Source organism: Monomorium pharaonis, chromosome 1, assembly GCF_013373865.1.
Source record: "Monomorium pharaonis isolate MP-MQ-018 chromosome 1, ASM1337386v2, whole genome shotgun sequence".
In the NCBI taxonomy this organism is placed as follows: domain Eukaryota; kingdom Metazoa; phylum Arthropoda; class Insecta; order Hymenoptera; family Formicidae; genus Monomorium; species Monomorium pharaonis.
In genome coordinates this window covers 29,022,639-29,049,219 of record NC_050467.1, presented here as the reverse complement: position 1 = coordinate 29,049,219, position 26,581 = coordinate 29,022,639, and the positions used below count along the sequence as shown (strand labels likewise).

The window sequence follows — 26,581 nt, the reverse complement described above, 5'->3', positions numbered from 1 at the left end:
GATTAACGGTTTAAAGTGTCTCTTAGTCGCGATATTTTCTTCGATCCTGCCGGTTTTTAGAGCACGATGTTTCTTTCGAATCGATTCGCTCGTTTTTTCAATTTCTCTCGCAATTTTTTCGCGCTCACGTGTATATTTGTTCTCAGCCATGTTGACAGAGAATGTTGATCGCACGTTTCACCCCGACAAGGTATCAATAACGACTAACTGTTCCGCGGTATCGCAAACTCGTTAAATGCTTTTCTGTATCGCCCGTTAGCAAGTGCACTGTCCTTGCCTGTCATCAAAGATCCATAATCACGCTGCCAACAATTGCGACATAATTCACTAAATCATCATATGCTATGTCGGTGTTTACGTGATCGTTGTCGACACGTGTTTCAAGTTGGTAACGTCCTGCTTAAACAGAATCAGCAGATTGGCGCGTATAAGATGTTTAGGTATTCTCGCGTACGACTGACAGAGATAAAAGCAGTCGACATTCGAGTGTTTACCAATTGAAAAATATTCTCTCACGACATCCTGCTTATCGCAAGGTCATCGTAGACAAAAATCGAGTTTAGATGCGCCTCGCTTGATGGAATGACGTCACTGTTACTGGAGAACGTAAAGTAACCGATCTCGTCCATCGACGACAACAAATTCTCCAGATACCGATATTTCGACTGTTGTTGCGATTTCGAGTACACGTACACGTTCTCGAAATGTACCGTGTGGACATTCCAACAAATTTATCAAAACGTTAGTTTTACTGCAATTCGACGGACCGCAAATGATGGCGCGTATAGTATTCAGCAACATCGCGCCATGCTTACGCCTTTCCCCGTCGCCCCCCATCGATTGAAATTTATCGTCGTAATTCGTAATGCAAATCGTCAAAGGTTGCCGCACGAATCTCATGTTTTTCGAATCTGATTACATATCGGAATCGAACGTCCTATTTATAGGTGTGTGAGTGCGGTGTACGCTCTATGGAAATGCGCGTTTGTGTATTTGCACATGCGTGATAAAGGTATGTGTGTGTGTTTGTGAATGCAGCGCACGAAGAAAGAAACGTATGCGTGCGCTCGTGCGTGCTAAAGAAGGCACTTGCGCATGGTATACGTAACAGAGATGACGGTTACACGTGTATGCGTGCTAGAGAAGGCGTGAGTATGTGCACGTATGTATGAACACAGCGTGTAAAGAAAGAAGCGTATCGACGGTCGTGTGCTAGAGAAGGTGTGTGTGTGTGTGTGCGCGAGTGTGTTGCAACGTTACTTTTTTCTTGTTTACAACTTCGTCATGCTCGGGACTCTCGTTACTGTAAGTTAGGCGCCAGGCGCGGAATCCGCGCCGCACAAAAAAAATCGCAAAACTCTCGGTATTTTGCACGACGGACGAATGCCTGCTAGCCCGCCTGTACACGAAGTGGCAGAGGGGCGAGATTCTTTCTCGGTACGCGGAACAGGAGAGGAGAAGTCTCGCGTTAACAATTCGACAGAATTAATGAAAATAAGAATCGTATATTGAAAACGGAGATATCAACAATTTTATCTGACATATATGTAATGGTCGTTCGACATCACTTTATTGCACGGCTGTCGCATACTTGACTTAATATTTACAACGTATCGAATACTACACTCTATAGGCTACACATAAAAGTTAACAATATAACACGCGACTTTAATAATAGACGGGATAGGCTTCGACGAATTGCGCGTATTTCTCGTAGGTATTCTCTCCTACGGAAGCTCGTCTCGGTAATGCGTACATAGCTCGCACTCTCGGTATGCGGCAAGTGAATCCCAGTAATATCAATCTACGCACTATCCCGTCGCAAGACTTTATTTTTTACACATATATCGACTGTCGGCTCGACATACTCCCCGAGGGAAGAGACATTAGGCAAAATTGTTATTAATCGCTAAGAGATCGACACAGCCCTGCTACGCGGTGACTCTACTCTCGGTATTCCGAATGCAATTATTTCCCCCACCGAACGCTCGGTAGGATAATTAAGTCTTACGAAATGCCGGGCCGGCCGCCTCCGCCCTTACCGCGTGGTCGAAGTGGTGGCCTTACAGGAACTGCTCTGTCTGTTGTCTTGCCGAACAGTGACGAACTGTCGGGGGCGCCGCGGACGCCGGTAGCGGCCCGCGCATCGATCGCGCTTCGATCCGCGCACACCGATCGCTAGTTGATGGCGGGTCCTCCGCCAGTCCTACAGGATCTCCGAGGGCGCCTCTGGTCGTGACGCCGCGCAATTTAAGGGCTGCGGATTGCACGCCTCGATGTCCTTTCTTGCCGTATCGGCTGCTGCTGGGCCGGCTCGGGGTTGATCAAGCACCGCACGGCTTACTCTTCGAGGCTGTGCCGACCGCTCCGGCTGGGGTTTCCTCTACCCTGATCGGGTGTAAGGGCGCACGCTCTCTCCCCGGCGTCGTCTCAGGCTGCACCGGACTGCTGTTCCTTTCTCTATAATAGAATATAGCGGCAGTGTTTGTCCCATGACTTTTCTTACGTACCTCGGTACTGTACGCAAATACTTGCCCTGACTCACTGTCATCCGGCTGCCCGGAGCCCCGCCGCTCGATCGTCCAAGCTTCTTACTGGCTCTCCCTTGACGGCTGCTTCATTAATCACAAAGAGTAATCGTGGCACACGTGGTTCTCGGAGAAAGAGCAGCCGCCGCTGCCATTTGGGCCATGAAAGCCAAGACAAAGATAGGTATGAAGAAAAAAAGGTAGCGAAAAAAAACGTATACTTCTGACAGCGAGACGAGAAGGCATATTACCAATTTTACCGATGTTGGGCGCGCTTGGATCATTGATCGGCGGAGCGGCTGGTGTGACAAAGGTGGTAAACGACAGCAAAGCTGCGCGACGTCAGCTCAAGGAGCTGCAACGTTACAATCGCGCGATGCAAGGGTGCGGAGTGAATCTCGCCCCGTACAGAGGCGGACGAGGTCTGTACCTCGCTCCGTACAAGTACGGAAAAAGTGTAAAAACGAAACGAAAAAATATTTCAAAGAGGCGTTAAAAATACCCACAAGTGTGATGACGAACGTGCAATTATATCAATTGGCAAGACAATTGCGTATCCCGTATTTCAGAGGAGTGTTTGTGCGTAAAGCGTTATCGACAAGCGGTGCGCGTCGAAACGAGAGCGGCATCGTAAATCTAGACCATGCAGATGGTCCCGGTACTTACTGGGTAGCGTACGCAAAGAGGAGAAACCACGTTGCGCATTTCGACAGTTTCGGCAATCTGCAGCCACCCAGAGAACTCGTGCGATATTTTGGGGACGATGTGACAAAGATATCATATGTATCAAACTTACGATCAAAGGAATTGTGGACAACTTCGTCTGTTATTTTTACACACGATTTAAAGACTAACGTTGCGCTGTTTAAACTCAGTATTCGTTCAAACATATCGCTGACACTTACGCTGAGCGGCAAGAGCAGCATTCTCGCAGCAAGCTACTCCGGCTATAAATTTAAGCGACGACGACGAGCTCGGTCTAGCGATCTTTGAAACATATAACACGATACCGAACGTGAATGCTTCAAACAATAAATTTTACTTTGGCTAAGACAACGCGGAGATTACGATTCCCGGGGGATCGTACGAGTTGCATGCCATTAACGAGTTTTTGAATCGTGAGATTTCGCAAATACGTCCGCGACGTGACGTCGCGGCTGAAGGTAGTAATGGTGGGAATAAAGATGCAATTACAATCCGCGCAAACTACAATACGATGAGATGCGAGATCAGATGCGCATACAAAATGAAATTTAGCAAACCAAACAACATCGGCTCGCTCCTGGGATTCACATCGAAACGTATACTAGAACCGCGAATATGGCATGAGTCGAACGTGTCGATCAACATAATGAACGTAAGTAGGGTAATAGGGCCGGTTCTGAGCCATGGGGCAATGCGCGGGGAGCGGGGCGGGGGGGTATTTGGTGGTGCGGGGGTGACAACGTCACGCGAGGCGGGGACGCTTATCGGGTGGAATTTACTAATTTTTAATGATATGGTAGTTTTTAAGTGAAGGGTACCATTAGGTACATTAACTTATCGCATAACAAAGGTGAGTAAAAAAAGGAATGCAATTATCTGTTCAAAACTTATATTAGACATTATTAGACACGTGTTTTTAAAAATGTTATAACAAAGGTGAGTAAAAAAGGAATGCAATTATCTGTTCAAAACTTATATTAGACATTATTAGACACGTGTTTTTAAAAATGTTATAACAAAGGTTTGTTAAGAAAGGTATGCAATTATCTGTTAAAAAACCTATAAATGTAAAAGCTAAGTTTTCTTCCGTGATGATAATGCGCTATCGATATTTGTCATGTTCTCATAAATAATTAGTATGAAACAAATATGATGTTGAAGTTTTGGAGGGGGAAGCGCTAGACGAAAATATATAACGATGAACTAAGCGTGTCAAATTATGGATTTGAAAGTCATCCGCGTATTGGTTGGTAAAAACTGTGAATTATGCGACAACATTACATGCAAGTACTGTGAAAAAAGTGTGTGGAAAAAATTGTATAAAACAAGGAAGACTTTGAGCAAACTGAACGTGATCTGTTGGAGTGGTCCCATCAAGTATATTAATTTTAAAGCAGTAATGGATGAATTGTTGGACGAAGACAGCCCGTTATCAGATGACAGTGACTATAACAGCGATCAAAGTGAGATCTCCACCAATAAAATCGTTAAGGTAGTGTCTCGCAAACAAATTCATGCATTAACCGAACGTTCCAAAGTGTGTGTTATGTATAGTTATTATTCCACGGGTAATGATGTTGTATGCACTTCATGCATGATCAATCTGTCTGACCACGGTGATATAGAAGTGATATACTCTGTTAAAAGACATGAGATCGAACTACATGCTGCAGTGAATGAACGTTATTGCTCAAACTGCAGAAGAGCATTGTATTTGATATTCCAATGCAACATGTGTCCTGTATGTACGCAGTGAGAGAAACTGAATGTTGCATTATAATAGTGTATACCTTTACGTAGGTAATATGGAAAAATTCAACCAGTATGACAACGCTTTAGACTATATATTGAACAATAATAATTGTGATCATGATGCTGAATACAGACAAGATATCATTGATATTCTGAAGGACGAGGATCTACGAGGAGAAAGATTCACGAGTGTACAACGAATATCACTGGCACAGTTTTTATGCGATCGCGAACTCGGTATACGTGGAACCAGTGAACGCATCGTCAGACAAAGGGTTGATATTGAAACTGAATCCCCATATGACTGGCCATATCACGTGCGATGGGAAGTATATAGATGGATGTTGGATGAGTGCAAGAGAGAGGTAGACAAAGAATTTGAATGGCACTATATATATGGTGTACTACGATATTACAATGAAAAAAATTATGATTGTAATGATTGGGCAATGAAAATCATTCAAAAGATTGAGTACAACGAAGTTCTATATATTGCGATTCATACAGGCATTGGAAAGTGCATCGAATTGATAATCATAAATTATCATGATTATAATATCATTGATGCAGTGTGGTATTGTGAATTATGTGACAGAGTCACTTGCAAGTGCTTCGAAATATAAAAAAATTGTGTGAAAAAGACAATGTAAAACATGGAAGATCTCGAGCAAACTGAACGAGATCTGTTGGAGCGGTCCCACCAAATCATCACCTTAAGCGAATATTTTGCATGGGCACAGCGATGCGAGGAGTTTATTAAACAGCTTGAAGAACGCAGTCGTGTCAAGCGTTCACGACTCTCAATCGGACATAGACAATCTTTGGTTGCTAGAATCACACGACTCGAGGGTGCAAAGACTCGCTTGGAGAGACATTTCATGCACATCGGTGGTGAATACGTGGGCACTAGTGACTATAATAACGCGAAAAAACTTGTTTGGCGAGAGATCGATACAGCATTTGAAAATCGTATATTGACTGGTGCTGTAATTAACGCTGATTATATTGAACCGCGACAATTTTTGGAAGACGCTGGTAGTGTAGTGCTCGAGCAAGTGCAAGACGTTATAAAAAGACACAACAGTGCAAAAGTGAATACCACGTTCAATGGTGAGTTTGTGACGGGGGATAAACGTGCTAATAAGAGTATCAACACGAAAAACTATGAACTCTTTCAAACATCAAACTTATACGAGTGGTACAAGCAGCATGTCATCGAATTCATATTGGCATCCCTCGAAGATTTCCAGGAACGTGATAGCGGGTGGGCGTTATCACGAATCCTTAATCTTACGGTCAACATCAACAAGCACAATCCATTGCATGCAGGGTGTTATATCCAGTTGCCTCGGGAGATAATGATGAAGAAAGCGGTGATCAATGTAAAATCTATGGATGATGCATGTTTTGCATGGTCAGTGGTCGCTGCTTTGCATCCTGCCAAAGAACATACATATCGGGAATCTTCATATCCACATTATGCGACAGTGCTAAATTTGCAAAACATTAAGTTTCCAATGACGTTGAATCAAATAAAAAAATTTGAACAATTAAATAATCTCTCAATCAATGTATATTGCACAGAAAAAACAAAGGAACAACTTGCAATTTTACCACTACGGCTTGCTGATAAGAAGAAAGAGAAGCATGTCAATCTGTTGTATCTGCAGGACCCGCGAGATGACAATGTGGGGCATTTCACATGGATTAAGAATCTATCCCGCCTCGTGAGCTCACAACTCAGTAAACATGAACATAAAAAATATTTGTGCGATCGATACGTATATTTCAATAAAATTGTAAAATTTGTATAAAAGAAACAAATTATAATAAATTATAATAATAATAAATTATGTTTTTGCAGATGTTTGCACTATTTCAGCACGAACGAGAAATTGGAAGCCCACGTCGTTGATTGTCGAGAATTAAATGACTGTGCTATCCAACTACCGAGCGAAGATAACAAATGGCTGAGTTTCAAAAACTACAACAGAAAGGAACGAGTTCCTTTTGTGGTGTATGCCGACTTGGAATGCGTTCTAAAGAAGCTAAATACAGACCCGAGAATGCCGACATATGCGTCTCAGCATCATGAAGTATTCAGCGTTGGATATTACATGCACTGCACTTACGATGAGTCTTTATCAAGGTATCGATTTCATCGCGGTAAAAATTGCGTTGCATGGTTCGCAGAGCAATTAAGAAATATAGCGCATAACGTTAAGGATATTCTGTCGGCTAATGTCCCCATGGATTTCACGCGAGACGAATGGGAAAATTTTAATAGCGCTACGCACTGTCATGTGTGTGAAAAACCGTTCGCGCCAAACGACACACGGGCACGCGATCATTGTCATTTGACCGGTCGTTATAGAGGTCCCGCACATTCAGATTGCAATTTAAATTACAAAGATTCACATTGCATTCCCATAGTTTTTCACAACTTATCTGGGTATGATGCACATTTCATCATCAAAGAGATAGTTACCGCGTACGAAGGGAAAATCGATTTACTTCCCATCACAAAAGAAAAATACATTTCATTTACTAAACATGTTAAAAACACTGAAGATAATGAGCGGAAAATTTGTGTAAAATTACGGTTTATCGATTCTTTCAAATTTCTTAATACGAGTCTTGACAAATTAACATCCTTTCTCAGTAATGATAAACTATCAATATTGCAACGTGAATTCAGTAATTTATCTGCAGAAAATTTTGATTTATTGACGCGAAAAGGCGTGTTTCCCTACGAATACGTAGATTGCGTGGACAAGTTGCAGGATACATGGTTACCGCCGCGCGAATTGTTTTACAGTTCTTTGACCGGCGACACTGTATCCGAAAGCGATTACGCACACGCTGTCAACGTGTGGCAGCAGTTCTCCATTCAAACCTTGGGCGAGTACAGCGATCTGTATCTGAAAACCGACGTATTGTTGTTAGCTGATATATTTGAAAACTTTCGTGACAGTTGCGTTGCGAGTTACGGACTCGACCCCGCATATTATTATACTCTACCGGGTTTTACATGGGACGCGATGCTGAAACATACTTGCATCAATTTCGAACTACTCACAGATATTGAAATGGTTATGTTTATCGAGCGTGGCATACGCGGTGGCCTGAGCCAATGTTCGTGCAGATATGCGAGGGCCAATAACAAGCACATGCAGTCGTACGATCCATCGAAACCATCGTCGTACCTCATGTACTTTGACGTAAACAATCTATACGGATGGGCAATGTGTCAACCATTGCCTTACGCCGAATTTCAATGGGTCGAAAACATCTCAAACTTTGACGTTACCACAATCGCTTCAGATTCGCCCACAGGTTATATTTTCGAGGTCGATCTAGAGTACCCACAAAATAAACACAACGCGCACATCGATCTACCATTCTGTCCAACGCATGAAAAACCGCCTGGCAAGTTGCAGCCCAAGCTCCTCGCGACTCTGTATGATAAGAAGCGTTACGTAATACACTATCGCAATCTGCAGCAGTGCATGCGTCACGGTCTTCGTATCACAAAGATATACCGTATATTACAATTCGCACAATCTTCATGGCTTCGCAATTACATTCAGCTTAATACAAATTTCAGAACTCATGCCAAGAACGATTTTGAGAAAAATTTGTATAAATTAATGAACAACGCGGTATTCGGGAAAACCATGAAGAACGTGCGCAATCATGTTAATGTAAAATTATTAACAAAGTGGGGCAGGCGGTATGGCGCTGAGGCAATGATTGCGAAACCAAATTTCCATAGTCGAAGCGTCTTTTCGGAAAATCTAGTCGCCATTGAATTGCGAAAACTTAAGACAAAATTCGACAAACCGATTTATGTGGGTATGTCTATTCTTGACATATCCAAGACATGTTTGTATGAATTTCATTATGAGTATATGTTACCATTGTTTCACAATAAATGTAAAGTCATGTACACCGATACAGATAGTCTTATATATCACATCGAGTGCAATGATGTGTACGATATCATGAAGCGTGACATTAGTAGATTTGACACGAGCGATCCGGTTGACAATGCATATGGTATTCCACGTGTCAATAAAAAAAAACTAGGGCTGATGAAAGATGAAAATAATGGCGCGATAATGACAGAGTTCGTTGGACTTAGAGCAAAAATGTACGCATTAAGGGTAGACGGTAGAAAAGACACTAAAAAGGTCAAAGGTGTCAAGAGTAACATCATAGCGCGTACTATAACGTTCGACGATTATATGCTGTGTCTGCGAGATGAAATTGAAATGACACGACAGCAGACTTGTATAAGATCGAAATTGCATGAGGTGTACACCATCCACGAGACGAAAATTGCTCTGAGTCCATACGACGATAAGCGATATGTAGATTCGACTGTAAATACATTACCATGGGGACATTATCGGATACCTTTATAATATATCGTATTTTATACATTATGTATTTTGTATTTGTATTTTACATATATTTGCTAATTTTACATCTCACATTTTATATATTTTATACGTTGCATTTCATGTATTTTACATTTTACATTTATTTTATAGTTGTACATTTAATGTTTCATGTATTTCACATTATACACTTATGTTACATTTTATGTATTTTTTTATACTTTTGTAATTTCATAATATACATTTTACGTTTTTATTTTCTATTAAAAATGTGTGAGTTAATACTAAGAACATTGAAATATGTATTAAAAATGATTGTATTTTATACATTATAGCCATTTTATATGCATTTTACATTAAGAACGTGTATGTATTAATAATAAGAAGAATATATTGAGGAGGGATAATAAAGAAACCTCATATATGTTAAAAAAAAAATGTATTTTATATTCATATGTTTACAATATTTTTTTTTATATAATTATAATAAAGAAAATATTCTTATGTAATATTGTCTTTGTGAATCCAAGAATTGTGTGATCCGTCGAATCCCAACCACTTGACGTAAACCATGTTCCCCTTTTTGCGTAATACTTTCTCTACGAGGTACATGTTTGGATAAGTCGCACGATGCAACTCATACTCGTAAAATGCTCCAGCGATAGATTTACCACGATAATCATCGAGCAGATATGTTACAGGATTAGTGCGCTGTACTTTAACAATTTTAAACACCTCCGTGGTCCAATTTGGTGTATAACCTTTCTCGAAGACTGTTTTGTATTTGCTAACGCGTACCGAGTCGCCTACTTTGAACTTTGCTGGACCAACAATCTTTATCGTGCTGTACACGGTAGTCAACAGTTTTTCAGCGATCGCGGGGGTAACGTCAACAGGCCGCATACCGATTGTTCGATGCTTGCGCGTATTGTACTCCGCGACAAGCTATGGCAACGCGTCGATCCACTTGTAGGTTCCGTTGAACGTAAACATTTTCCACATGTCATTTTTCAACGTGCGATTGAATCGCTCAACGACCGATGCCTTCAACATCGAATATGTGGAATAATGATTGATATCATTTTTTTTTAAGAGTTTTTGCACGTAGGCGTTATAAAATTCCTTCCCCATGTCAGTTTGTAGGTTTCTTGGACATCTCTTGCTCTCTCGAATTATCTCAGTGATTGCGTTAGCCGTCTCGCTTCCGCCTTTACTCTTGAGTGGTATGGCCCATGCATGTTTGCTTAACACATCTATAACGGTGAGTATGTAGTGATAGCCTCTGTTGAAACGTGAGTATGGAATCATCTCGACGATATCGGCTTGCCATAGATCGTCATATCCATGAACTATGACGCGTCTTCGCGGAAAATTTTTTCTCGCCGGAGCGTGTAGTTCCTCAACGAGTTGCTGCCTTTCATTACTAATGAGTTGTTCCTTTTTTCTCTCATTAGTTTTTGTAGATCTCTTTATCTTTTTTCCCATTATGAAGTGTTGTTTAAGAGTTGTTACGTATATTTCGTCTTACTTTGAATATCCATTGATTGACATTTCAACACTGACTGATATCGGTATGACTCAAACTTTTATTTACAATCAAACCGACTTCGCGAATTTCCTTGATAATAAATAGAAGCCTATTGTCGTGAGCATTGTTGTTGTTGTTAAGCTTGATGATATGTCAATTTAACTGCAATATTCTATTTTTTCTGAAATTTCAATATCATAGACTGTAAAAAGTCTACGTATGTTTCCATGTTCTGATGAAGGGTATTTATTCTCTGCATGTTTTTCATCTCAAAGTCATTTTGTAGATTTTTTAAAATTTCAACATTTTTCTACATACTGCATCGTTTCAGCTATACTAGTATTTAGTAGAAGTTTAACATTATTTATGTTTTCAACTATACTATTATGCAGTAGAAGTTTAACATTATTTAAGTTTTCATCCACATAATTTTTGTGTGCAGCGTCATCGAAGGCTTTCGGCCACGATACATGATGTATCCTAAACCTTTTTGCATCAAAACTTTTATCATCGGCAGTTAGACAAAGGGCATTTTCCTGTATGTATCGTTTGCTTGCAACATCATTCAAATGACCTGTCACACCTGCAATACGCTCTTCCACGTATCGTTTGGTTGCAACGTCACTATCAGCTTCCGGTTGCGCTACATGTTGTATCTTGCGCGACCTTGCATCAAATTCTTTTGCATCGTTTAGACAAAGAGCATTTTCGTGTACATAATTTTCAGCGTATTCATTCCATTGTTGTTGTTGTATTCGAGTAGCTCTCGAGCCATTATCCTCATGCAATGTTCCGAACTTATTCATCGACATTTCGACGCAAGCAGTATTAACTGACTAATTCATATCAATGCAGCGCTGTTTAATTTATATAATAAGACCAGCTTCACGGAGTTCTTCAATAATTGATGAAATTTCATTGTTGTGAGCGTTGTTGCCGGCTTGGCGCGAAGCTTCCAGCAATTGCAAACGATCTACCAACTCGTTCGGATCATTCCAATATATGTAATCAATCTTGTTATCATTTAGTAACATCGTAGTCTCTTGTGGTAAACCTTTTCCTACCACTTTATTGCTTGACACATGTGATACTAGGGGAGCGATTATATACTTATACTTGTATCCTCTATTACCACTTATAGGATTCTGTGAGTTGTATCCACGTCTGTGAGCATTCGTTGCAAACAGTATACTTTTGTATTTTTGCATATCAGACTCTGTGTACACAGCATCATCGGGAATTCTTTTAAATATTAGCTCGTAAAGACCTGGTGTTCCCTTGTATGTTATTCCATCTATAATTATATTATCGTTTCTGTCCACATCGATATCTTTATCCCCAAGCGTAATTCCATCGTTATTAAAACGTACACCATAAACGCTATCTATAGTATCTTTTTTACCACTTAGCACAGCTCCCATGTATATTTGTCCCAACGGACCAAGATAATTACGCAACTTTTGCTGTCCTTCGAGCATTTGTAATCGATGTTTCACGGATGTTGCAAACGGTGAAACTGGGGTTTCAAAAACAGTATTCTCATCAACGGGTGGACTGTTGATCGGCAAAGATTCATGTGATTGTTCATATTCGAAAGCAGTATTCTCATCAACGGGTAGAGTGTTGATCGGCAAAGATTCATGTGATTGTTCATATTCAGAAGCTTCCATCGAAGTAGAAACTAGTGGAGGATTATATAATTGTTTCTGTTTTGGTGAGGACAATGTGGACATATCTGAGTAATCCCATGACATGTTAGATTTCCATTTTTTTACCTTACGTTTTGCATTCTTTTTTCCAGGTTTTAATATTACCTTCTTTGCATTAACATTTGTACTCATCGATGATGCCTCAGTTTTTACATCAACGTTACCTTCTACATTAGCGGTTCTTTCCACGATTTGCTTTAGAGGTTCGACAATGGGTTTAAAATGTCTCTCTAATGTAACATCTTCATTCAACCTACCGGTTTTCAAAGCTCGATATTTCTTGCGGATTGATTTGCTTGTTTTTGCAATCTCATTCACTATTTTCTCGCGATCCTTGATGTCCATGATACGATTCATGATGTATACCTCGTGAACGTTAAAATTACAATGACATTAGAACGATGTTTGAATAACGTTAAACCACATTGACATTACAATAATATTGGAACAATGTTTGAATAATGTTGAACTACATTAACGTTACAACGATGTTGGAACGATGTTGGAACGATGTTGGAACTATGTTAAAATCACATTGATGTTACAACGATGTTGGAACGATGTTGGAACTATGTTCAACCACATTGATGTTATAACGACGTTGAAACAATGTTAGAACCATGTAGAAGGTTGAAGTTATCACGTTAAAGTTACAACAATGATTGAACAATTCATGGTATAGCATAGTCGTTAAATCCCTTTCTATATCGTCCATTGTTTATAGGACTATCCTTATCAATCACTGTGAAACCGTATTTATGTTGCCAACATTTGCGACACAATGCACTAAAATCCTCATATGACATATCTGTGTTCACATGATCGTTGTAAACATGTTTCAAGTTGGTACCATCCTGTTTAAAGAGAATCAACAGATTTGCATTGTCTCTTATAAGATGTTTAGGTATCTTTGCATACGTCTGACAGAGATAGAAACAATCAATGCTCGAATGACGCCCCATAGCAAAGTATTCTTTTATCATATCTTGCTTGTCACATGCCACGTCATCAAATATAAATATTGAATTTGGGCGCGCTTCTGTCGTTGGAATTACATCGATGTTATTGGAGAATGTAAAATAACTAATTTCATCAATCAATGTCAGCAACTTTTCCAAGTAACGATATTTGGGCTGTTGCAATGATTTCGAGTACACGTACAAATTCTCAAAACGTAGACCGTGAGGACTTTCTAGCATGCTCATCAACACGTTGGTTTTGCCGCAATTCGAGGGACCGCATATGATTCCACGAATCGTGCTTGGAAGCATGTTTCCATGTCGACGCGTTTCTTGCTCAAATACTGATTGTGTTCTATCATCGAAATTTGTCACACTTATCGTTTTTGGTTGCTTTATGAACCGCATGTTTCCTCTACAAACTGCAAAATTGAATTCATTAATAAACCATTACGATTGAACTATATATAGGGGTGCATCGTATCAAAATCGCTCAGTATAAAAATGTTTCTTCTTCTGTCAGATACTGATGATATTTAGAAATGTTTCTTCTTTTGTCAGATACTCGCGATATTCGAGATCTAACCTCTGAACAGTTAAAATACATACCGAAGATTGTTTTGTTACGCGAATTTTCAAAATATATTGAGGATTTGTGGGACAAACTCCCCAAACATATAAGAGCCGATTTGGAGATTCAGCAATGTCGTCAATGTTTGAAACATTATAATCGTCCGTGGCAACAAACGCATATCGACGGTCCAGCACCGTTGATCAGAGATTGTAGTGAATGTTACCAACAATAAAAACTGGCAGAGGTCTGTTGAATCGTGCAATAAACGCACTTCCTATTGAGCTGCATATTCCAGGCTATCAGTTTTGTGGTCCGGGAACTCATTTGAAGAAACGACTATCTAGAGGCGAAAGAGGTATTAATCAGTTAGACGCAGCGTGTCGTGAGCACGATATAGCCTATTCACGTAACAATAATCTAGCCGACAGACATATAGCTGACAAAATACTTGCCGATAAAGCGAAAAAACGTATAGTAGCGAAAGATTCGACTCTGGGTGAGAGAGCTGCTGCTATGACCGTTTGGGCAGCTATGAAAGCTAAAACTAAAATCGGTATGAGCATAAATAAAAAGAACAAAAATTCGACCAAGAAAGTGACCAGAAAAAGAGCCCTTCCAATAAAAAAACATGGTGGTGTCTTACCAGTTCTACCGTTACTAGGAGTTCTTGGTTCTTTGGTTGGGGGGGCAGCGGGGGTTGCAAAGACGGTGAACGATTGGAAAGCTACACACGTCAGCTGCAAGAGATGCAACGTCATAATTGTGCCATGGAAAATCGTGCCATGAAAGGTCATGGAATCTATCTTGCTCCGCACAAGCGTGGTCGAGGTGCAGCAATGGAAAAAAAAAAAAAAAACGTCGAAGAAATGATAAAAATGCCTACTGGTATGACCACAAACGTTCAATTGGAACATTTGGCAAAGCGCTTGCGTATCCCATTCTTTAGAGGTGTTTTCATGCGTAACGCATTACCAAAGTCGCCGCATATAAACGAAAGTGGTATCATAAATTTGGACGATACTGAAGGGCCTGGTACTCATTGGGTAGCATATGCAAAGAGAAAAGAACGTGCGATATATTTCGATAGTTTTGGAAATCTTCGACCACCCAAAGAATTGATTCAATACCTTAAAAGAGATGTGATGAAAATTGAATACAATCGCATTTCCTATCAACGTTTTAATCGGAACATTTGTGGACAATTATGTTTACAGTTTCTCCATACGGTAGATGATCGATATGGATTTAAATGATGACATTCCACTAGTAGCAACCAGTATTTGTTTGACAGTTTGCAAACATGTCTCTAACGCTTACGTTGACTGGCAACAGTAGCATTCTTACGGTGAGCTACTTTCCCGCTATAGATTTGAGCGATGATTATTATGAACTTGGTTTAACAGATTTCGAAACGTACAATACGATACCAAATGTAAATTCGTCAAATAATAAATTTTACTATGGCACTAATGACAATGAAATTGTGATTCCGGAAGGCTCATATGAATTGCATGCTATAAATGGATATTTAAAACGCACAATTTTACATTCTCAAGAAACAGTACGCCCCAAAAACAATCTATATGGGTATGATGAGGATAAATATCCCATAATAATTCGTGCTAATCATAATACGATGAAGAGTGAATTAAAATGTGTTCACAGAATAAATTTTAGCAAACCAAACAACATTGGTTCGCTTTTGGGATTTTCATCGAATCGTATATTAGAACCACAACAATGGCATGAATCAGACGCATCGATTAAAATTATTAATGTGAATATTATTCGTGTAGAATGCAGCATCGTCAGTGGTGCGTACAGCAACAGTACTCGTGTACACACGATACATGAATTTTCGTCTAAAGTATCGCCAGGATATAAGATATCGGAAACGCCTGCACATGTCATTTACCTTCCAATCATCGCACAGCACATTATCGATTTGACGGTGCGTATCGTTGATCAAGAAGGACGATTGCTCGATTTTCGAGGCGAAGAAATTACCGTCAGACTGCACGTGCGACGACGACAACGTTAATACGAATTGCATATTTTGGAAACACCTGAGATGCTTGTACTACATGAGACAGATCAGGTAATATGTATGAGAAAAAATTGTATCGCACAAAAACAAACGACTGCAAACAATAGTGGTTTTATGAAAAGAAAAGAACTCAGTACGACAAATATTGAATTTTTGAAATCTCTGGGATTCATCGTAAGAAACAAGCGAGATGATTGACATTTTGAACATTGAAAGTGAACCGGTCTTTGACAATCGCATTGTCAAGATTGAGACACACACATACAATCCATATGCTAACACAACGTTTGGTCACAGCGATGAGATACGAATACCTATACAACAGCAGGATTTATACACGTTACCATGTGAGAGTTATCTGTATGTTGAGGGGAAGGTAACAAAACAAGCAACAGTAGATGGTGCCACTGTAACGTTAGGATATAATTGTGTTGCGTTCATGTTTGACGAGATTCGTTATGAACTGGATGGTGTGGAGATTGATCGTAACAGAAACATGGGAATAACTTCCACGCTCAAAAACTATGTATCGTTATTCAGATAAAAGTGCTATCATGAAAAATGCCGCATGGAATACCATTGACACTGTTTCAGTAGATGGATACTTCAACTTTTGTATACCGCTCAGCATGTTACTGGGATTTTGCGAAGATTACAAGCGTGTAGTGATTAACGCACGTCACGAATTAATTTTATTACGATCGCGTAGCGATAATAACAGTCTGCTAGGATCTTCAGCGTTGCATCCTAAGATTGAATTATTCAAGATACAATGGCGAATGCCTCACGTAATTTTAAATGATATCAATAAACTTTGCTTGTTAAAAACTTTAGAGACCGGACGATACATGAGTTTGAGTTTCCGTTCATGGGATCTGTATGAATTTCCTCTGCTGCAAAGCACGACCAAACACTTGTGGACCGTTAAAACAGCCACTAATTTAGAAAAACCGCGATATGTTATCTTTGCGATGCAGACTGGTCGGAAGAACGTAATGTCGGAAAATATAACTCAATTCGACAACTGCAATTTGATCAACGTGAAGCTCTATCTTAATTCAGAGTGTTATCCATACGATGATATGAATTTAGATTTTGCAAAAAATAGATACGCAATACTTTATGATATGTATAAGTGTTTTCGTAAATCATATTATGGATGCAACAGTACTGAGGTATGGTTAACAACTACCGACTTTCTGGAGCAAGGTCCATTCGTGGTTATCGATTGTTCGCGTCAAAATGAGTCTGTCAAGAGTACCACTGTAGATGTGCGATTAGAATTTGAATGTAAAGAGAATTTACCAGCGAATACAACCGCGTATTGTCTAATCCTGCACGATCGTGTAGTTGAATACAGCCCACTAACCAATATAGTGCGCAAAATCAACTAATAATAATAATTTAAAAAAAAACAATAGCAACGCTGCAGATGTATGTATGTGTGTGACAAAGAGTGATAAAAACATTATCCATAGCACATTCAGTTTATTTCTTCTTCTGAACGCGTGCAAGAATACTTCGTCATGGTTGTACCAACGTTTGTGGATTTACAAGGATTCGTTGTTGGAAAGACATTTATCGTGAAGGAAGTAGCGATACTCAGGAATGGAACTGCTCTCTCTCATTATACCTTTACTAGTCCCATACCATGGTATCTTCTCACAAGGTCTGACAAATCAAAAGCTTTCTGGTTGATGGCTAATCATCATGGGCTACGATGGGCTGATGGGATCATTAATTACAGCAGAGCCAAAAGTTTGATTACGGCAGCTGTGGTGGGTAATATGTATGAAAAACTGGAAAATGATGCATTTCGACTTATATACGTGAAAGGATGTGAAAAGCGGAAATGGTTGACAAATCTTCTGGATGACAATCTGAAAAGTAACCTGATCATTAAAACCTTAGATGCGGATTATGAGGATTGTCCTTTTCTAGATAAACTGGATGCAGATAATATTTTACGATGTAATAATCACATAAAGCATTGCGCGCTGCAAAATGTATTAAAAATATTCAATTGGTGGTCTCAACGTCAAATAAAATTGTACAATGTTTAGTATTGAAATAAATATTTATTTGTTTTAAATGTGCATATGTGTTTTTCTCTCATTTCTTTACCCTTTAAATATTTACATTATGTAGCGTAATAATTCTTCTTATACAAACAAAAAATTTAAGATACATCTATAAGATGACCTGCACTGTAAAGAAAAAAAATACGGATCCAACCGTCGGAGATAATCTTTTCAAAGAAAGGATGGGAAAAGTAACAAAAGTATAAACTTTGCGTATTATTCTTCATGTATATTACATTTCATGTATTATATAAAACAAATTTATTTTCATACATAATATTTTTCAGAATAACATTTGTCAGTTCATAGCTTCATACATAATATTTTTCACGCCACATGCTAATAGCTCGCAATCAATGAGTGACTCACAGTCGTAGTCATCGCTTTTTCGTATCGCTTTTACCGCATAGCTCATGTCGGTAATATTCTTTTCACAAAGAATATTTACAAATTTTTTGAATTTTGAACTAACAAGCTGAGTATTTTCAGACAACCATGCATACATATGATCGATGCAATGTTCATAACTAAATAACATGTTCATCGTAACAAATGTTAAATACATGCAGATGGTAGTAGTAGACGATGTAAGTTTTACAATTTTTGAATTATTTATCTTACAAAATTCCATCATCAGATCTCGAATCTGTAGCGGAGAGAACGCTTCATTTTCATACAGAAGTCGTTGGATATCAACACGTTTTCCCATCAGCTCTCTCCAGGTTTCAATATGTATTAAAAATTGATTGCCACGATTGTCGCCGAGAATTATTTCCACAGTAGGTATAGATCCTACGTTGATGCCAATCTCTAAATATTTATATGATGTTGCAGTTAAAACGTATTTACGTCCCAGGATTCGAACTGCATAACGCGATTGTGACTCTGGAACGCTATAAAAATAGAATAAAAGTTAAATACATATAAAATTTAAAAAACCTGTAAAAGTACACATACTTACCTCTCGCATTTTATCTTTGCTGGAGTTTCATCATCCTCATGTTGAACTGGTGAATAATAATTTGCACGTTTGGTGTTCACTTCACTAGCGTACATTTTCTTTATAATATGTGGAAACTCTATATTCTGAACTCTGTATTCATAGAGCGACTAATGAAACAATATGCACAAGAGCTTCTTTTTATTACTACAAAAATCCCCTCTCTTGTCAACATTTTTGAAAAGAGAGCATGACAAATATCGATAGCGCATTATCATCACGGAAAAAACTTAGCTTTTACATTTATAGGTTTTTTAACAGATAATTGCATACCTTTCTTAACAAACCTTTGTTATAACATTTTTAAAAACACGTGTCTAATAATGTCTAATATAAGTTTTGAACAGATAATTGCATTCCTTTTTTACTCACCTTTGTTATAACATTTTTAAAAACACGTGTCTAATAATGTCTAATATAAGTTTTGAACAGATAATTGCATTCCTTTTTTTACTCACCTTTGTTATGCGATAAGTTAATGTACCTAATGGTACCCTTCACTTAAAAACTACCATATCATTAAAAATTAGTAAATTCCACCCGATAAGCGTCCCCGCCTCGCGTGACGTTGTCACCCCCGCACCACCAAATACCCCCCCCGCCCCGCTCCCCGCGCATTGCCCCATGGCTCAGAACCGGCCCTATTACCCTACTAACGTAAACATTATCCGCGTAGAGTACAACGTAACCGCGGACGCGTGCAGCAATGACAAAAGCGTGCACGCGATACACGAATTTTCACCGAACGTTCCACTTGGATATAAGATCTCGGAAAGGCCGTCGCAGATCATTTACCTGCCGATCATCGTGCGGAGCAGTAGGAATAGGAGGGTGGTTCTGTCTACCGGGCTCCGAGGGAGGTGGGTGAGGGGCGGGGGAGTAATTGTGGGGATGGGAGTGACGTCACGCGGGGGAGGATGAATGACGTTACGCGGGGAGGGGGGAATGACGTTACACATACGGGTGCCGCCGTTTATCAGTATAAACAATTTATGTAAACAACATGCTAGTTGTAACCTGATATAAACAAATTCCAGGCGATCGCCGCTTATCAGTATAAACATTTATGTAAACTACAAGTCAGTTGTAACCAGATATAAACAATTACTTGTCGGTCATCGCTTATCAGTATAAACATTTCTAAGTAAAATAATATGCGAGTTGCAACCTGATATAAACAATTACAAATTTCTAAGAATATTTATCACACGGAGCGCCAAATCGTCGGCAGCTAAAATTTCCAAGAATATTTATCGTACGGAGCGCCGAATCGTCGGCAGCTGGTAAACGATAAATTTATTCGACTGCTCTTGAAATAGCTATAAACAAAAATCGCTAACCATGTTAGCTTTAAGCAGCTTGTTATAAACAAATTTTTTATCGCGACAAGGAGTGCCGAACCGTCGGCAGCTTAAATTTCTAAATAATGAATCGGCAGTGAGCGCGTTAAAATTAGATTTGTGAAGAGAATAAAAATTAGATATTTTGTGGAGGGGGGATAAAAAAAGGGATATTTTTGTGGAGGGGATAATAATATAAAATAGAGCTCCCGACAACGTTATGACATCAGTCAATTAGTAAAATACGAACGGTAAAGCTTCATCTACGCTATCGCAGCAGTTGATTGGTGGAAGTCAGACTGTAAAGCTTTTGAATAAAGAAACGTACGAGATGAACTATTACGTTCCGATCCAACAGAATGACGAGTATGATAAATCGTAAGTATTTTTAATTAAATTAAAATCTATATATTTACATCCTATATATTTTCTATATTTTTCTGTATTTTTTTATAACTTGATATATTCTTTTTACATAACGTTATCGCAGCCACACTATACTCCACGCATCCTGGGAAGGCGATTTGCTTTAACCGCTACTGCCTACAAATCTTTGGATATCGGAATCAGTGTGGGACTTGAATCTTTTGTGGAGATGATTCTTGGCGACAACAAAGGCAATCAAATACCGCTGTCACGTGACATATGGATCCGTCGATATGCGTTTGCTGCCACGGCTGATTATAATGCTCGTTGCAGCGACAATATTGCTGACCTTCGAAATCAGCCTTTATATGTTCCGGAAACTTGTCCCACACGTGTTCGATATAGGTTCCGCACTCGCGTAACAGAACAATCTTTGGTACAAATTGCAATTGCTCAGCACTCAAATTTAGGGTAAAGGCACCGATTATGAGATACCACTTCCATTTTCTTAATTATTTCTCAAATTTATGCAATTAGGAAAAAATATATATACTGTTTTTAATCGTCATTTTATGTAGTATTAGGAATCCTACTTCAATAAGTTATATCTCGTTCGAATTTTAATGTACATAAGTTTGTTTGAAGTAAGTCAGTTTTTGGATCAAAATCAAAAGGTCTCCTAATAAGAGATACTAGCTGATCCTAATATGAGATACTGTCTCATATTAGGTAAACTAAGTTCCATTTTTATTAACATCAAAAATAAAAAATATATAGATAAAAATAAATGTTTTTATTATTACCAGTCTTAATTTTACAGTGTTATAGGTGTCTTCTCGAAATGAAAAAATATAACTTTAATTGTAATATTTATTAGACTTAGGTATTTATAAACTCTTGCATCAAAATGTCAAAAAATATGAAGGAAGATACTTATATCTTAAATCAAACAAAAAAAACTATCCTTAGAAAAGAAGAATAAAATAAAATACATCCTTAAATATTACGAGACCTTCGGTATCTCTTATTAGGAGCTTACCATTTGACCGAGATTCAACAAAAAACATTTTGTTTTACTTATAAAACACAACAATGTGCACTAACATCATAAAATATACTATATTAGCGACGAATTTATTAATATTTTACAACATTCAAAACAAATTTTATAATATTTAACGTACCTTGAATCTAGTGCGGGAGAAATATGTGTTTTTGCTTTTGCAACAAATCAGTCTGCCCTCGCCTGTTTGCTATTGCTGACCGGCGCAAAGTGATACACGATTGGACCTGTTCATCTGAGGAAGTAAGCGACGCAAGCGCCACACATTTCAAGTGCACCGTTTTGTTAATCGACGCTATCTCATATTAGGGATACTATCTCATAATCGGCACCTTTACCCTATAATATCAGAAGGATATGACAGTATGAGATACATGTTTGCTATTGAGTTTGATGTACAATTTTGCACGCCTATAAATAGTCCCGCAAAGCTAGTGTTGCCTAGTAATTCTTTATTACTTGCTATAAAAAACAGTGCAAATATCATTATGAAATAAATAGTTTTCAAGCCTCGAGTGAATCGTCAAATGGCGATAGTTTACTCAAGCATCGATGACAAGCTCAAGTGGCATCTCCACAGCGAGGGAATAAGTACCAAAATCATAAAGAGTACCATCGAAGTCAGACTGACTGCACCGTCAGTTTGAGTTTCAACTCCGAAGACTTCGTTTCCACGAAAAGAAATGACATCGTTCGGTCGAAGTAAAACTGTGCGAATAGTGAGTATTTCGTATACTATTTATTCTTATGTTATTTTATATTAACTTATATTAATATATTTATATTAATATATTTTTATTTTTTACAGTGCCTCTCTAAACCAGAGACAAGAATAAGGCTGCCCGATATGCCGGGGATGGAGTCCATCCCCATAAGAAGCCGGCAGGCGGTGCGCACAGCGCAGCGCTATCCGACGACATTTCCGCGCCTGAGCTGAAACGCATGCGTGCGCGTACCAGCAAACATCGTATTTTCCCTCTTTTCCAAGTACCCCTCTTTTCCTACAAATACATTGTGTTTTTTTCAGACTTATATTTATATATCTTTTTTTTTTCAGTGTTACCGTTGCGGGGTCGTATCAATGCCAGGGATTGTTAGCGTCCGCGGTTACTTAGATATAAAACACCATCGATTTAAAGTTCAAATTGGCGGGGCATGACTCGTTTATATATGTATAGAGTGGTTGTGGAGGGAAAAGGGAATAGATGAAGGGAAGGAGGAGGAAGACATGTTTGATTTATTCGACCTAAGATATTCGGACTTGAAAAGGTTAAAGAAAGCGAACCAGAATGTGACTGGGAAATCGACATGTTCGTGAGAACAATTGTATATTATATTAGTTTAATATATGACAGAGAGGATTAAAAAATTATATTTTAAGTATTTTTTAAATAAATTTTTAATAAATTTTAAATAAATATATGTCTATCGCGTATCTTTTTTAATCACCCCTCAATCCTGCATGCTTTCCTTATCACGCGATCGTGGATACACTTCTGTCTCTGCACACTGCGTTTACACACACTCGCGCACGCACACACGCACGCACACACACCTTCTCTAGCACGCGACGGTCGAGAAGCTTCTTTCTCTACATGCTATGCTCACACATACGCGCACATACTCACGCCTTCTCTAATACGCACACGCGTGTAAGCGCTTTCTCTAGCACGTGATCGTCGATGTGCTTCTTTCTCTACACGCTGTGTTCACACATACGCGCACATACTCACGCCTTCTCTAACACGCACACGCGCGTAAGCGTCTTCTCTAGCACGCGTGACCGCCGATATGCTTCTTTCTCTACGCGCTGGTACACCTGGTCTTTACGAATTAATCTTTAAGAAAATCCCCGCTGATGACATCTACACAGATAATGATTTACAAAAGTACAAAAGCATATTGTTTGCTACAAACGTGCATAGAAACAATTACACCAAGGACAGTCAATTAGAGGATACAAGTACAAATACCTGATCGCACCATTGATGTTGATCGAACTTACGCCGAAAAAGAAGAAATCCGGAAAGGGATTACCTCACGCTATGACGTTAAATGATAACACGATCGATTACGTGCACTGGGACGATCCCAACAAACTGATAGATCGTCTGCGGTTATTTGAAGCATCGCGTCGAGCCGGTCACAACGCGCACGACAACGAGATTCTGTCCATTATCGAGGAAATTCGCGAAGCGGGTCTTATTATAAATTAACTTGCGCAATCGCGAAACGAGTCAGTCGATTGATCGATGTCACCCATATCGTATCAAGATTAAAAACAATAAGTAATAACGAACGGTGAAGAGACGGTTACGAACGTTTAACGAACAATTTTGAGCGGTTCCTGAATCAACAGCGAACGGTTCGGGAACGGTTGTCGAATAGCTATCGAACGGTGCAGGATCGCTATCAAACGACTTGGGAACGATTGTCGGACGGTTATCGAACGGTTGTAAATCAAGTCAGGAATAGTTACGACCGATTGTCTAATTGATCGATACCGAAAGACAAAAAACCACTGTTAAAAGACAATAGAAAACAGTGATAAAAGATAATTCAAACGTGAAACGAACGCGAACGAACGGGTACAGAACAGAAACGGAACAAAAAAACCAGGCACGGTACAGAGAAAAACGGGTACAAAACGGGAACGGAACAGAAAAAAACAAGATCAGAACAGGAAAAGAACGGATACAGAACAGAAATGGAACAGAAAAAACAGGAACAGAACAGGAAATAACGGGAACGGAACAGGGAAGAACGGGTACGAAACGGAACGGAACAGAAAAAAGAGGATCAGAACAGGAAAAGAACGGGTACAGAACAGAAACGGAACCAAAAAAACAGGAACAGAACTGGAAGTAACAAGAACGGAACAGGGAAAAATGGGTACGAAACAGGAACGGAACAGAATAAAACAGGATTAGAATAGGATCTGAACAGAAAAAGAACAGAACGGAACAAAAAAAAACAGGATTAGAACGGGAAAAGAAAAGAAACGGAACAGAAAAAAGAGGAATGAAATAAGGAAAGAACGGGTACGGAACAAAAAAAAACCAGGAACAGAACGGAAAAAGCAGGCACGGAACAGAAAAAAACGGGAACAGAACAGGAAAAGAACAGAAACGGAACAGAAAAAACAGGGAAAAAAACAGAAACGGCACAAAAACGGGACAGAAAAATACAGGAACAGAACAGAAAAAATCAGATAGAAACAATCAGTATGCGACCCATAAAACCGCCGAAATCCAATATTAGTTCCGAAAGGCCGCGACACGTCGAGGAACTGCATGCTCCGGCGAGAAGAAATTTTCCACGAAGACACGTCATAGTTCGAGGCTATGACGATCTATGGCAGGCCGAAATCGTCGAGAAGATTCCGTACTCACGTTTCAACAGAGGCTACCATTACATACTCACCGTCATCGATGTGTTGAGCAAGCACGCGTGGGCCGTTCCGCTCAAGAGCAAGGGTGGAAGCGTGACAGCTGATGCTATCGTCGAGATAATTCGAGAGAACGCAAGATGCCCGAAAAATTTACAGACTGATAAGGGAAAAAAGTTTTACAATGCCAATGTGCAGAAAATTTTGAAAAACGTGATATCAATCATTATTCCACGTACTCGGTAATGAAGGCATCGGTTGTCGAACGGTTTAATCGTACGCTGAAAAAGGACATGTGGAAGAAGTTAACACTCAACGGCAATTACAAGTGGGTTGACCTGTTACCGGATCTCGTGTCAAATTACAATTCTCGGAAACACCGAACGATCGGTGTGCGACCCGTCGACGTAACCCTTGCTGTGGCTGAAAAACTCTTGAATATGGTGTACAGCTCGATAAAGATTGCTGGTCGAGCGAAGTTTAAAGTCGGTGACTCTGTACGCGTGAGCAAATTTAAGACAGTCTTTGACAAGTTTTACACACCGAATTGGACAATCCCGTAACTTATTTACTAGAGGTCTATTGCGAAACATCTATAGCTGGAGCGTTCTACGAGCACGAGTTGCATCGTGCGACTCACCCGAACGTGTATCTCGTGGAGAAAGTATTGCGCGACAAGGTTTACGTCAAGTGGTTAGGATTCGATGGATCACATAATTCGTGGATTCACAAAGACAATGTCATATAAGAATATTTTTTTTATTATAATCGTATAAAGTGTAATGTAAACTTATAAAATACAGTTTTTTAAATAATATATATAGAGACTTCTTTATTACCTATCTATCATCCTTAATACATTATTCTTATTAATACATATTATAAAATGTATATAGTAAAATGTAATCAATTTTAATTAATTTTTAACAGAAAATTAACACAAAAAGAATGCGTACTATAAAATACAAATTACAATAATATAAAAAAAGTTCATAAAAATACATAAAATGTAATATATGTATATAATATAAAATACATGAAGCGCTAAATGTAAAATTATAAAATAAGTGTAAAATGTAAAAAATAAAAAATATAAACTATAAAATATACGAAATGCTAGATATAAAATTAACAAATA

The 26,581-nt window shown here is 38.9% G+C and overlaps 4 protein-coding genes across 4 annotated transcripts; 3 read left to right on the top strand and 1 right to left on the bottom strand.

Moving 5' to 3' along the window:
• The first annotated feature begins 5,638 nt into the window (after positions 1 to 5,638).
• LOC118646768 lies at positions 5,639 to 9,412 on the top strand. Its single transcript, XM_036290398.1, has 2 exons — positions 5,639 to 6,753; positions 6,850 to 9,412. Exons 1-2 carry the CDS (start codon positions 5,639 to 5,641, stop codon positions 9,410 to 9,412), a joined length of 3,678 nt encoding a protein of 1,225 aa, XP_036146291.1.
• Positions 9,413 to 9,889: 477 nt separating this feature from the next.
• Positions 9,890 to 10,291, bottom strand: LOC118646767. The gene has a single exon (XM_036290391.1). The coding sequence runs from the start codon at positions 10,289 to 10,291 to the stop codon at positions 9,890 to 9,892; it is 402 nt and encodes a 133-aa protein (XP_036146284.1).
• Positions 10,292 to 16,395: 6,104 nt separating this feature from the next.
• Positions 16,396 to 17,599, top strand: LOC118646762. The gene is made up of 2 exons (XM_036290377.1): positions 16,396 to 16,690; positions 16,746 to 17,599. Exons 1-2 carry the CDS (start codon positions 16,396 to 16,398, stop codon positions 17,597 to 17,599), a joined length of 1,149 nt encoding a protein of 382 aa, XP_036146270.1.
• An 8,089-nt stretch (positions 17,600 to 25,688) lies between these two features.
• LOC118646760 lies at positions 25,689 to 26,191 on the top strand. The gene is made up of 2 exons (XM_036290374.1): positions 25,689 to 25,932; positions 26,019 to 26,191. Exons 1-2 carry the CDS (start codon positions 25,689 to 25,691, stop codon positions 26,189 to 26,191), a joined length of 417 nt encoding a protein of 138 aa, XP_036146267.1.
• Positions 26,192 to 26,581: the final 390 nt, after the last annotated feature.

What these genes read in the sequence shown, in the direction of transcription:
- LOC118646762 (XM_036290377.1), top strand. Translation starts at nt 16,396, where the DNA reads ATGATTGACATTTTGAACATTGAAAGTGAACCGGTCTTTGACAATCGC. An exon ending in GGATGGTGTGGAGATTGATC is followed by an intron (nt 16,691 to 16,745) that starts GTAACAGAAACA and finishes ATCGTTATTCAG; the next exon opens with ATAAAAGTGCTATCATGAAA.
- LOC118646767 (XM_036290391.1), bottom strand. Translation starts at nt 10,291, where the DNA reads ATGCGGCCTGTTGACGTTACCCCCGCGATCGCTGAAAAACTGTTGACT.
- LOC118646768 (XM_036290398.1), top strand. Translation starts at nt 5,639, where the DNA reads ATGGAAGATCTCGAGCAAACTGAACGAGATCTGTTGGAGCGGTCCCAC. An exon ending in CATGAACATAAAAAATATTT is followed by an intron (nt 6,754 to 6,849) that starts GTGCGATCGATA and finishes ATGTTTTTGCAG; the next exon opens with ATGTTTGCACTATTTCAGCA.
- LOC118646760 (XM_036290374.1), top strand. Translation starts at nt 25,689, where the DNA reads ATGAAGGCATCGGTTGTCGAACGGTTTAATCGTACGCTGAAAAAGGAC. An exon ending in TCGAGCGAAGTTTAAAGTCG is followed by an intron (nt 25,933 to 26,018) that starts GTGACTCTGTAC and finishes CTTATTTACTAG; the next exon opens with AGGTCTATTGCGAAACATCT.